This window comes from Megachile rotundata, chromosome 13, assembly GCF_050947335.1.
Source record: "Megachile rotundata isolate GNS110a chromosome 13, iyMegRotu1, whole genome shotgun sequence".
NCBI classification, from domain to species: Eukaryota; Metazoa; Arthropoda; class Insecta; order Hymenoptera; family Megachilidae; genus Megachile; species Megachile rotundata.
The window spans coordinates 10,653,824-10,666,527 of NC_134995.1; the positions used below are offsets into that span (position 1 = coordinate 10,653,824).

The window sequence follows — 12,704 nt, forward strand, 5'->3', positions numbered from 1 at the left end:
TTCGAAAACACGGATGGTCCTTTAGTCGTTTTAATGTGGTGTGTAATGTTGTGTTTTGTGCCTGTATGTGTACGTGTGGGAATGGTGATATCTATGAACTCTGTGAGGATTTTATGGTATGGAGAGTCACCGACAATTGTTTTGATTGAATTTAAATCGGCAATCCCCAGTTTTCCTCGTGACGTTAATTTTGTTTCAGTGTCGATTAGCTGTTTATTCCTTAAATCTACCAACAAGCCGTAATACTTAAGCATATCCGCGCCGATTATTGGTTTTGTGATATCCGCGATTATAAATTTCCACTTGATAATTCGCCGCAATCCTAAATTTAGATTTAAAACGATATCGCCATACGTCGAGATGGTAGAATCGTTCGCGGCATACAAAGTGTATGTGCTTTTGGGAGGATGTCCCTTGACTAATTTTCGCGGATAAACGCTAATATCGGCGCCAGTGTCTATTAAAAATTCTACCTTACTGTCTTTGTCACTTAAGAATAGGCGGCTCGTGGCTGGATCGACGACTTCTGCCGCATCTAAGGTCGATCGGTCTCGTTTCCCTGGTGTTGCTGTTGACGTTGCGGGTAGGTGCAGGGGATGGTGCACCTTGTTGACCTGTCACCGAACCTGCGATGGTACCAGCATACACCTGGCTGCGACGGGCTGGGGCTGCGGCTGTTGTTTCTACCTCGGCTGGAGCTGCGGCCGTAGTTGCGCCACTTTTTCCGTCCGCGGAAAGTGGATCTCCCTGGATGCGTGGAATTGCTGTGCTTCGCAAGCTCCGCAACTTGCTGTGTTAAACGCGCCATCTGCTCGCACAATAGCTCGAATCGGGTGTCCGTGGACACAGCAGCACATTTCCCGATAGGCGTGATTTCATTGACCTTATCGGCCAATTCCGCCATCTTCTCGAGAGATGCATCCATCTGCGTGGCGAGGATGGTCCGCATTGATGCTGGCAGTCGATTCATCCAGATCGTCCTCAGGAAATTTTCCGGCACTTTAATATCCCCAGCCAGGTTGCGGAGATGGCGTAAAAATTGCGAAGGTGTCCTATCGCCAATTTCTTCATGTTCCAGGAGCTGCTGAATCCGTTGCTCCTGCGATCTGGATAGCCTCCGTATTAGCTCCTCCTTGATTTTTTCATATTTACCAGTGGCAGGAGGATTTTGTATAATATCCTCGACTTCTTGCAAGCACTTAATATCAAGGAACGACGTGACATAAAAGTACTTTGTGGAATCCACAGTTATGTTGTTGAGTGCGAATTGTGATTCCAATTGATGAAACCAGAGCAGCGGGTTACTGGACCAAAAAGGTGGGACACGTATACCCACACGGTCGATGTTCGACACCTCAAAGGGGTTTGATCCTTGCTGCTGATTTCCACTCTTTTGCGGGCTGAAGAAAACGTCTCTATCTTCATTAGCCATCACTAACACTAAATTCGCACTTATTGAACTAAATATAACTATGTGTGTCTCTATGTAAACTAAGTAAATGTCTGTATGAAGTCTTATATTTAACTGTGTCTTTTTGCACTTTATCACTGTGTTTCCACTAAATCACGTAACACTCACGCCGTGATCACGTCGCGGGTCACCAATTGTCGCGAGGTAGGTTAGGTGTGAAATGAATAAATATTACTCGCAACAGTGTGTTTGCAAGAGGTAAGGTGTTTTAATGTGAACTATGGAGACTATGTGTGATATTACAGAAATGCTATTGAATACAATGTTACGGAATCAGTATAGAATGTTCGATGATGCAGAATCGGAGGCTCGACTGATTATATCTGTTTTGACGCCCTTCCGCAGTATATATAAACTTTTCGGAGAAGGCGTAACTCCTTACACAGTTGAGGGTGGAGTTATTTTCCTCGCAGAGTCCTCCCATTTTCGACGGGGGAAAGAGTATTGTAAATTAGAATTTGAGAGTCGAAAATGTCCTTCCGGACCGCGCTGACCATGTGGCCTAATGAACCGTAACGGGACATGGCTGGCAGCGTTTATGGTAGGGTAGTCTATTGAGCTACGCACGTCCAAAAAACATAAAATAATTTCGCCGACTTACAGACTTTAGGGTAGGCTTAACTGCCTACACCTAAACATCTGTAAACGGTCAATGCTAATTTCTACCAACGCTGCGAACCATGTGCCGCTACAGTCTGTTTCAGAGTTTTATTTTAAGTAAGTAATGTTTCATATGTGTCTTAATTATTTTTGTATGTTCCAGGTTTATATTTTAAGTAAGTAATTCAATGAATTATGTTTCTCTAATAACATTTGTCTGTTTCAGAGTTTTATTTTAAGTAAGTAATGTTTCATATGTGTCTCAATAACTTTTGTATATTCCAGGTTTATATTTTAAGTAAGTAATTGTTAATAATTAATATTTGTTTTAATTATTTTTGTATGTTTCAGCTTTTAATTTTATGTTTGTGATTTTTAATAATTGCAATTCCCTTAATTATTTTTGCATGATTTAGACTTTCATCCCAAGTAAGTTATCATTTTTCAAGTATATTTCTATTTTTATTTGCATATTTTTATCGAGTCGACTCGAACTTCAATTTTCTTTTTTACTCAAATTTTAAACATTCATCTCATTTATTGTATGTTCCTATATATTTTTTAGTCTTACAGACAATGATTGCATAGGTAATTATTGAAGACTTCCTTCGAGGAATTCCATCGATGGATGCGCTAATTTTAAATTAGTTTTAAGTTGCGCACAAAATATTGTAATATTATTGTAGTATGAATGATGTGTGAAATGTGTATACACGAAGAATGAAGACATCGCTCGAAGACATCGTGGGATCATCGAGGAATGCGTGCGTTAATTTTAAGTCGATTAAGCTTTAAGTTAGTTTTAAGTTGTACGCTCGTGGGCGGGCGGGTGGGTCCCTGTAAGTACCTCTCATTCCAACTTGCACTCATCTTCACAATTCTCAATCTTTGCACGCGTTAGCTTGTAGTATACTCAGCTATTTTTTGTCAATCGTTCCGAACCCAAGTGGATCATTGGGGGTTCATAGCGCTGTGAACACGCGGCAGAGGTGAGCTGCAAGTGCTGGTGTAGCGCCAGGGACACATCTCTGCGGGGCCGATCGATTGATGAACCATCTCGATCTGCCGCCTCACGGCAGGGGTCTCCTCTCTGCGGTCAGACTTGCTTCAAACGCAAGCGGGGAGAAATGGGAGACCCTCCGCGGATGTGTCACTCGTTCTTGCCAGTATTTTCGGTTCATCTCTGTCTCGTGGTTCACGTAAGCCACTATGGACTACCCTTTGACCCATGGAAGGCGAGGTTCACTTGGCGAAAAATACTGATCCCCTTTTCTCACTGAAAGTTCTTCTAACTTTCTTCTCTTTTTGTCAGAAAGTTCTTCTAACTTTCTTTGCTTTTTGACAGAAAGTTCTTCTAACTTTCTTCCCTTTGCTTTTTGAATTCGTCATAGATCGTATGAGTGCAATCTTAGAATGAGAGGTACCGTGCGGCGTTTAGAATAAGTTAAGCGTATGTGTGTGGGGCCCCATCTAATTAGTATTAAGTTAATGTATGTGTGTGTGATACAAGTTCTTTGCTGGATTGTGGTAAAGAACTTGTATATGCGAGCCTATGAGCTAAGTAGAGTCAAAACTCATTTATCCTTCTGATAAATGAGGTTGCATTTGGAGGGTGGAAGGGATTTGGAGTTAGGGTGGGTCACTATCGTAGCCACCTCCACGTGGTGTGACCCGGTAATCGGTATAGTTCTCTAAAGATTTTCTCGTCTTTAGAAAACTATACCGAGCTGAGAGCTACGGTTTTATTTCGCGATTTTATTTCGAATATTTCACTCCTTTGCCTAATTTTCTATGTTAATAAAATTTTATCTGTTTCAGCATTTAATTTTTCGTAAGTTTCGACATTGTTCTCTCTTCTCAAATTTCGGTGTCAATAATTTTTGTCTGTTTCAGAATTTATTTTTTTGTATGTTAAAATATTGAGTCTATTAGTTTCATGTTGATTCCGAGCTTGTGGGAGGAAGGGTGGGCTCGGGCGTAAGCTTTTCGTCACAATTCGTGGCGAAAAGCTTACGCATTTTTTAGTGCCTCTTGTTCTACCTTGCACTCATTCAACTTTTTACATATTACAAGTTTTTCACTACTTTTATTTATTATAGATTTTGATTTTAAAGCATTAGTTTATTCTTGTAAATTGATTGAAACATACAAGAAAGTTCTTCAAACTTTCTTTCTATTTCCTTCATTTTTCTTTCACTTAATTTTACCTTATACGAGTGCAAGTTTAGAACAAGAGGCACACGTAGAGTCTTTAAAAATTTTAATTTGTATGACTGAAATAGAATTGCAGCTGCAGTTACATTTTTTAAATGTGTAAATGTTTTTATTTTCAGCTTTTATTTGCAGACATGATCGAACTTTTTTTTGCGTTTTAATGTTCTTGAATTTTTCCTCATTTTTTCATGTTCTGAAGTTTTCATATTTAATATTATCGTAGTATGAATAATGTGTGAAATGTGTATAGGTACAGGAAGATTGAAGACATCGATCATCGTGGGATCATCGTGGGATCATCGAGGGATGCGTGCGTTAATTTTAAGTTCATTGCGTGCGTTAATATTAAGTTCATTGTCTGCATTAGTTTTAAGTAAAGTGTGCTCGTGGGCAGGGCGGGTGGGTCCTTGTAAGTACCTCTCATTCCAACTTGCACTCATCTTCACAATTCTCAATCTTTGCACGCGTTAGCTTGTAGTATACCCACTTATTTTTTGTCAATCGTTCTGCGCCCAAGTGGATCATTGGGGGTTCATAGCGCTGTGAACACGCGGTAGAGATGAGCTGCAAGTGCCGGTGTAGCGCGAGTGATATTCTTTGCCCGGCGGGGCGGATCGGGGTTGGCACCTCTCATACTCTGATGTGCCTCCCCGACCCGCCGCCATTCTGCCAAGGGGCATCACGGTCTGGGTATCCTCTCTGTAGTAAGACGCGAGAGCGCTGGGGGAAATGGGAACCCTCCGCCAACTGGGGTGTATCACTCGTTCTCACCAAAGGTATCTTCGGTTCATCTTTGCCGTCGTGGTTCACGTAAGCCACTATGGACTACCCTTTGACCCATGGAAAGCAAGGTTCGCTTGGCGAAAAATAATGGTCCCCTTTTTTTACAGAAAGTTCTTCTAACTTTCTTTTCTTTTAGTAGAAAGTTCTTCTAACTTTCTTCTCTTTTAGTAGAAAGTTCTTCTAACTTTCTTTTTTGCCCCTTTGCTTTTTTACTTCGTCATAGATTATTTGAGTGCAATCTTAGAATGAGAGGTACCGTGCGGCGTTTAGAATAAGTTAAGCGTGCGTGTGTGGGATCCCTTGCGATTAGTATTAAGTTAATGTATGTGTGTGTGTGAGTGATACAAGTTCTTTGCTGGATTGTGGTAAAGAACTTGTATATGCGAGCGTATAAGCTAAGTAGAGTTAGTACTCATTTATCCTTCTGATAAATGAGGTTGCAATGGAGGGTGGTTGGGATTTGGAGTTAGGGTGGGTCACGACGTAGCAACCTCCACGTGGTGTGACCTGGTAATCGATATTATTTTCTAAAGATCTCTTAAAGAATAATCTTTAGAAAATAATATCGAGCTAATAGCTACAAATCATATTTAGAATAAAAATTCATGTATAATTAGTAACATGTATTTAAAGATTTAATAATATATTAAATTTTCATAGTATAATGTATTATTAAAACTACTCAATTTTATACTATATTATTTAGATTATATTTATATTTATACTATATATTTTTATTTATATAATTATGTATATATAATATATTAATAACATTTCAATCATTACTAATTATTTCATTAATTAATGTAAGTGTAGCTATAGTCAAATTTTGAATTTGTCCCGCCTCATGCGCGTAGATCCATGCGTAGTAAGTATGACATAAACCTATAAATTAATTTAGAGGTCCATGTCCCATAATTGTTCCAAACTCTGCCACTAGGTGGGATAATTTTGTTTAATTTTCTCACCAATTGTACTAATGAGGATTGAATGACTTTTGATGATGATTATACTAACTTCAGCTAATTTGGATATTGTGACAGTCGGATAGAAGCTAAAGTTGATCCGAGTTGATCAGTGCTTTGGCTAATTGAATATTGATATCGCTATAAAATTAATTTTAGATGTTTATACTTCGCTCTATGCAATAAGAGAGATTCGAAGTTAATTATTCCCATGTAGTACTTAAAAATTTATATATACATGCTATCTCTACGTGTATGCAAATCGTATTAGGCTAATTAGAATGTATAGTTACTATTTTTAAAATATGGTTAATATGTGCATATGTAATATGTTTACATATATGTCATCAAAATAACACTTCGTCTTGAATTTTCTGTGTGATAATTTTCTTAAAAAGATGTATGTATCTGTTACTTAGTCGGTGGTTTGATAGGTACTGGTCAATGCACAAAATGGAAATAATAACTTGTATAAAAAATTGCCATAAAAAATTTTCAAGATTGAGTTAACATGACATTTTGGTACTACTGACATCGGATTGCATCGAATGTGTTTTTCGTCCATATAAAATCTAATCACTTAGCCGAACAGCGAAATAAATTGTTAACAAGTGACGATGGCTAATCACTATGAAGTACCTAATTGGTAAATTTATAAAACTTCTATACAGATTTATAAGTAACCAATTGAATATAATGTTTGTAAATATTGGAGTGTTCAATACAGATTGTACAGGTTATGTTTTTCAGGGCTGGAAAGCCACCAGTTGGATTACATTTAGATGTATTAAAAAATGATAAATTAATCCAGGTATATCAGTGTTTTATTATATTTAGTAATTAACAGATCCCTTCTTTCGAACAGGAATACCAGAAACATTACTTTTTTCAGAAACTAATGGTCGATGAAAAGAAATGTTATTTATTTGGTCGTAATCAACAATTAAATGACTTTTGTATAGATCATGCATCTTGCTCTCGTGTTCATGCTGCTCTAGTTTATCACAAACATCTAAATCGTGCATTTCTTGTTGATTTGGGTAGCAGTGAGTGTCATGTAATCATTTTTAATTTGTCCTTTTAAAACAGAAACAAATCATGATCAATGTTTCAGCTCATGGAACTTTTATTGGTAATCTTCGTTTAGAACCACATAAACCTACACAGTTACCTATTGATAGCACATTTCATTTTGGAGCTTCTACTCGATACTACATTATTAGGGAAAGACCACAAACTGGTACAAGACCAATTATCGAGGAGTTAGAGAAACTGTCAGAAGATATTGATGCTGGTGGTTTATTGGGTTTACCAGAAACAGAAACAGAACTTGATGTATATATTAATTTGCTTTCGCATCATAATGTTCTAGTGCATAATAGCTAATAGTAATACTTGTATGTAATTACAGAATTTGACAGAGTTCAATACTGCACATAATAGGCGCATATCGATGCTAGGTATAACAGATGATGAAATTCACAAACCAACAAGAAAGCGTAAGAAAAAGGGAATTACGTTTAATGATGATGAAGAAGTAATAAATCCAGAAGATGTGGACCCATCAGTTGGCAGATTTCGTAACCTTGTACAAACTACTGTAGTACCCAGTAAAGTAAGAATCGTTTTGGCATAGCCTTTCAAGTTACTTCCATGTTTTTTAATGCATTTAATTGTTCATATTTTAGAGAATGCGTATGGAAGGAGGTTTAATATCTTTATCAGAGGATCACAATCCTTTGAAACACGTTCAACCCACAACAACAACGCCGCAACTGTACCACGACTTACCCCCAGAGCAGTTTACTCCATCGTCACTATCTCTTAATCCATTTTCCAGTGCTTTGTCTTCGTTATCGTCACGACTTGGTATCGCATTACCAAATCCGGCACCCGAAGTGGAAATGACACCTAATCAAATACCGGCGGAAACACCACACGTACCAGAAATACCAGGACCTACGGAAACGCGAGCTATGGAACCGAAAAAGAAAAAATATGCCAAAGAAGCTTGGCCCGGGAAAAAACCCATACCTACGCTTTTGGTATAGTAGTGTTAAGAAACTTATTTTTGTCCAATAGTTTTATTATTCATATTTTAGAAATTAAGTTACGTAAGAATTCGTGCATAAATTTGTCGTATAAGATTTAAAAAAGATATGTTTAGTTATCGTTGAATAATCGTATCGATATCTTGACATTTCATTCGAACTTATTTTAATCGTAACTGTACAGATGTATCGTAATACGTAAATTTATCTTATCAATTTCGTTTTCGATTAAATATTACTTTAGATTTAATCAACGTTTGTACGTAACGTTTCACGTCAAGATCAAAATTGTAATTAAAATTTCTTGTAAGATAAAGGAGCATGAATAAACAGAATTTATTTTAATTTAGTGTTAAGAAGAATGTAAATCAGAGTGATGTTACGAGAGCTTCTTTGTGATATAATATTTAGATTGTTCCACCGAAAATTTTATTTAATTTTATTAAACCCAAGGATTTTATAGTAAAATATTTTTAAGTTTAGTCTTAAACGTAACATTTATGTGTAAGAGGTATTTACGAATACATACAGTATCTTTATTTTATAATTACGTTATTTCTTTATGGAAGCAGCAAACAAATTTTTGCTCTTGCACTCAGTGCAATAATTGTAAATTAAATATCAATTAAGTTTAAGAGATTTGAAATTCGTAATAAATCCCACTTTTAGTACTCTAATACAGAGTCGAATTTTTATTTTTCAATATTGTTAAAAATTTCTAAATTGTCCATAAGCAACTGATGCAGGAGTGGGAGTGTTTTTGAATAAAAAGACAACAATGTTATCAAAAAGACATTTTATTAAAAAAATAAATAATTTAACAAATCACAAGACAAAGAGTAATGGTACATAAAAATCATTTTTTCATATTTGAATTTAGCCGATGGTAATAGCTTTTTCTTTCCAGGTAGCCAAAATGAGCCGGCTATATTTGAAAGAATTGTAGGTGTTCATTTTTAATATTCCAATGATGCATCTGGTGTGGTCGACGATTCAAGCGCGACTTCTTCATAATCCCTCTCCAATGCGGCAAGATCATCACGTGCTTCGGCAAATTCACCTTCCTCCATACCTTCTCCTACATACCAGTGGACGAATGCTCGTTTATGAAACATGAGATCAAACTTGTAATTCAATTTCGCCCAAGCTTCTTCGATGGCCGTAGTATTCGATAGCATCGACACAGCCCGTTTAACCTGAACAATTTTCAAACAGCAATGAAGGCTTTACATTAGGAACATCATATCAATGATACATTCTTCCAATATCATATTCTTAGGAATTTCAAGATCTTACATTCTTCTTTTAAGTTCTGTACTTTCCCATTTTTCAATGTAGTTACAAGTGTGTACATGAGTCTAGATATTCAGTGTTACAAACCGTGATGCAATACTGACTTGTATGGTACAAGTACTCAAAAACTTTGATTGTGTAATCCACGCAATACGTAATTACTTTGCTCGTTTATCGGTTATCATTACGTGGTTACACTTGACAGTATCATTATAGTAAAGATAAAGTATGACAATGCAGTTATTTCAAAGAAATAAGATGATCTTGAAATATCCTCGGTACTATGAAGAATATAATTTTTTATAAATAAGCATTTCAAAGATATGCATTTGAAGAATGAAAATCAATTGAGGACTTAAAACATTTCTGTCGACATAAAACTTCATTGTTAGTTTCGATCGTAAATTCAGACATAAGAAACTTATGTAATAAAATGGATACCTTCGCAAGGTCTCCACCAGGAACCACGGTAGGTGGCTGATAATTGATGCCGACTTTAAAACCAGTCGGGCACCAATCAACGAAGCGTATGCAACTTTTCCTCTTCATCGCGGCTATTGCTGCATTTACATCTTTCGGTACCACGTCTCCGCGATACAACAAGCAACACGCCATGTATTTACCTTCGCGTGGATCGCACTTGACCATTTGATTCGATGCCTCGAAACATTCGGAGGTTATTTCCGCGACGGACATTCCCTCGTGGAAAGCTTTGTCTGCCGACACCACCGGGGCATAAGTGGCAAGAGGAAAGTGAATTCTAGGATATGGTACTAAGTTCGTTTGAAATTCGGTCAAGTCCACGTTCAAAGCGCCGTCAAATCTCAAGGAAGCGGTAATTGAAGATACCACTTGACTAATTAGGCGATTTAGATTAGCGTACGAAGGTCGTTCAATTCCAAGCTTCCGTCTACATATGTCGTAAATTGCTTCATTATCCACCATAAATGCACAGTCAGAATGACCTATTGTCGTGTGAGTCGTAAGGATTGCGTTATATGGTTCCACGACCGCCGTAGATACCTAAATAGTTACATACTTTTATTCGCCACGATCGCAACCGTATCGAGTAACGTGAGTACTAAGTAACCGTAGAAGGAAAAGAAATTCCCGGAATCGATGTGTGCGTACTTGTGGTGCCGGGTACACTGCAAATTCTAATTTGCTCTTTTTCCCGTAATCGTCCGAAAGCTTTTGCATGAGCAAAGAAGTGAATCCCGACCCGGTTCCTCCTCCGAACGAATGGAACACAAAAAATCCCTGAAGTCCAGTGCATTGATCTGTCAGCCTTCGAACTCTGTCCATCACCGAATCTATCACTTCTCTACCGATCGAATAATGGCCGCGGGCGTAATTGTTCGCAGCATCTTCCTTTCCAGTGATTAATTGCTCCGGGTGATACAGTTTCTTGTAGCAGCCTATTCGTACTTCATCTGTAACCAAGTATCCCTGATTATCTTTCAATGTTCGTATATTGTTTCTACGAAGAATGATTTGTAATACAAGTTTCTCGAATAATGCAAACGTTACGTATAAACATGCAATGTCCCTCTAAATGGTACAAACTTGGCAAATTATCTCCCACCGCTTCCTCGTTTCATAAAAACGTGGCTCACTCCCACTCATTCGCGTTTCTTTCTTCTGACGAATTTACGATCAATGAGTATCGAGTAGGGGTTACTGATAACAGCGACCGAACCCCAATACGGTACCCCTTTAATCGTAAGTAGTACAAATTAGGCTCCTCACCACCCACCCATTTCAGGATTACACGCTGCTACACGTGGTAAGCATAACATTCACATTATTTACTTTACTGCAAAAGCGGTAGGGATAATGATTTGTCACTAACAAAGAAACCTTGTTGCTTCGAGTAATTGCACTGTACTTACATAAATACACCTGTGCTCATGCATATATAATCAGGTTAAAAAATGTTCATTTCACTACACAAGACACGTATTTTTATCAGTGAATCGTATAGGAAAATATTTGACTTGTCAGATATTTTTCAGCTTTACGTATTTCGAATTCCATTGTGTAAGATCCTTGAACGATCATTTTTTAACTTCTGATTGTTGTTGCACGTGTACACGAAGACGTCACGTGAACACGCAATTCGTTCCGCGAGAATATGTTGCGTCGCAGGGTCAATTAAACTAACCAACGACAGTAGGTTCAAGATCAACCATCACAGCACGCGGTACCATCTTTCCGGAACTGGTTTCGTTGAAAAAGGTGTTGAAACAATCGTTTGTACCGGACACTTTGTCTGACGGCATCGTACCATCCGGTTGGATTCCATGTTCGAGGCAATACAATTCCCAGCACGCATTGCCCATTTGAACGCCCGCTTGGCCCACGTGCATAGAAATACACTCGCGCTATAACGGAACATAATTGTCATTAAACGTTTCGATGCCTTCAAAGCGGATACCAGGCGATACTTTGTACAGATGAATTTAAATCAAATTTCACAACGTAATTCAAAAATGAATTGCACAATTAAAATATTGCACAGTTAGATAAACTTATTTCTTCGTCATCGTGTTAAGATTAAAGTTCAGAAGGAAGTCATGGTGTAAGAAAATAAGATATCGTGAATTTCACATATAAATATATCATACCATTTTGACGATTTTTTGATAATATGTTGCTCGGTATATTATTTCGGATTTTCTTGAATCGTGGGGTCGAAAATGGATTTAAAAAGGATATTGATTAATTACGAAAAATTTTGTAAGTCGGCCATCCGCTACCTCGGAGAAAAAGTGATAATTTACTTCAGTTGTCTGGACAACGAAACTGCATAATTTCGAGAAAAGAAAAAAGTTGAAATTCGTTTTATTTGACCGCGGCTGTACGAATGTACTTGTAATAATTGTGTAATTTCTACTATTTATTTTACTTATCTAATTTAAACACGTTGTATCAGTGATATCATTTATCGATGTTATTTCATTTGCAATTTCCGTATACTTTTTTTTAAACAGTTTAATTTTATTGCAATACATTCTTCTTTAAATAGAAAAATGAAATTTGATATTAAATATTTGCTGATCTGCTGTCATGATTCGGTTCATTATGTCAGAAATAGTAAAAAGATTATAAGTTTGTTTCAATTATCTCGCTGTGAAGAAATTGATTACCATGTGAACATGTTCCAATACACTTTAAAAATAGATGGCAAAGTGGAACGTTAACGTTCGGCAAAAGTCAACGACCTTGACATTTTAGCACAGTGTATCTTGATGGGAGTAGTTGAGTAGTGTGCAATCGTTAGGATCTCTAGGGCTATGTAGACGCGTCCAATTGATCATGCGCGTG

General features: G+C 37.3%; 3 protein-coding genes across 7 annotated transcripts; 1 reads left to right on the forward strand and 2 right to left on the reverse strand.

Moving 5' to 3' along the window:
• Nucleotides 1–535: 535 nt before the first annotated feature.
• Nucleotides 536–1,432, reverse strand: LOC143265695 (uncharacterized). Its single transcript, XM_076539259.1, has one exon. It carries the CDS (start codon nucleotides 1,430–1,432, stop codon nucleotides 536–538), a length of 897 nt encoding a protein of 298 aa, XP_076395374.1.
• Nucleotides 1,433–6,071: 4,639 nt separating this feature from the next.
• Nucleotides 6,072–8,761, forward strand: NiPp1 (nuclear inhibitor of protein phosphatase 1). Of its 2 annotated transcripts, none has more exons than XM_012291406.2 (6): nucleotides 6,072–6,679; nucleotides 6,784–6,844; nucleotides 6,926–7,079; nucleotides 7,181–7,368; nucleotides 7,445–7,648; nucleotides 7,722–8,761. In XM_012291406.2, exons 1-6 carry the CDS (start codon nucleotides 6,651–6,653, stop codon nucleotides 8,082–8,084), a joined length of 999 nt encoding a protein of 332 aa, XP_012146796.1. In that variant the 5' UTR covers nucleotides 6,072–6,650; the 3' UTR covers nucleotides 8,085–8,761. The 2 variants fall into 2 exon arrangements, with proteins under 2 accessions (XP_012146796.1, XP_003705937.1); XM_003705889.3 differs by having other exon boundaries at nucleotides 6,074–6,679; nucleotides 7,148–7,368.
• A 102-nt stretch (nucleotides 8,762–8,863) lies between these two features.
• LOC100875610 (tubulin alpha chain) lies at nucleotides 8,864–12,658 on the reverse strand. Of its 4 annotated transcripts, none has more exons than XM_012291416.2 (5): nucleotides 12,527–12,658; nucleotides 11,542–11,761; nucleotides 10,509–10,810; nucleotides 9,819–10,400; nucleotides 8,864–9,280 (listed from the first exon to the last, which is right to left on the reverse strand). In XM_012291416.2, the coding sequence occupies exons 1-5, from the start codon at nucleotides 12,527–12,529 to the stop codon at nucleotides 9,041–9,043; spliced, it is 1,347 nt and encodes a 448-aa protein (XP_012146806.1). In that variant the 5' UTR covers nucleotides 12,530–12,658; the 3' UTR covers nucleotides 8,864–9,040. The 4 variants fall into 4 exon arrangements, with proteins under 4 accessions (XP_012146806.1, XP_012146805.1, XP_012146810.1 ...); XM_012291415.2 differs by lacking the exon at nucleotides 12,527–12,658 and adding an exon at nucleotides 12,005–12,162; XM_012291420.2 differs by lacking the exons at nucleotides 11,542–11,761; nucleotides 12,527–12,658 and adding an exon at nucleotides 10,908–10,932.
• Nucleotides 12,659–12,704: the final 46 nt, after the last annotated feature.

Coding starts and splice junctions, on each gene's coding strand:
- LOC143265695 (XM_076539259.1), bottom strand. CDS start 1,432: ATGGCTAATGAAGATAGAGACGTTTTCTTCAGCCCGCAAAAGAGTGGA.
- NiPp1 (XM_003705889.3), top strand. CDS start 6,651: ATGGCTAATCACTATGAAGTACCTAATTG. Junction 7,080..7,147: donor TCTTGTTGATTTGGGTAGCA/GTGAGTGTCATG, acceptor TCAATGTTTCAG/CTCATGGAACTTTTATTGGT. Junction 7,369..7,444: donor AAACAGAAACAGAACTTGAT/GTATATATTAAT, acceptor ATGTAATTACAG/AATTTGACAGAGTTCAATAC.
- LOC100875610 (XM_012291416.2), bottom strand. Junction 10,401..10,508: donor CAGTGTACCCGGCACCACAA/GTACGCACACAT, acceptor GTAACTATTTAG/GTATCTACGGCGGTCGTGGA. Junction 9,281..9,818: donor CTGGTGGAGACCTTGCGAAG/GTATCCATTTTA, acceptor AAAATTGTTCAG/GTTAAACGGGCTGTGTCGAT.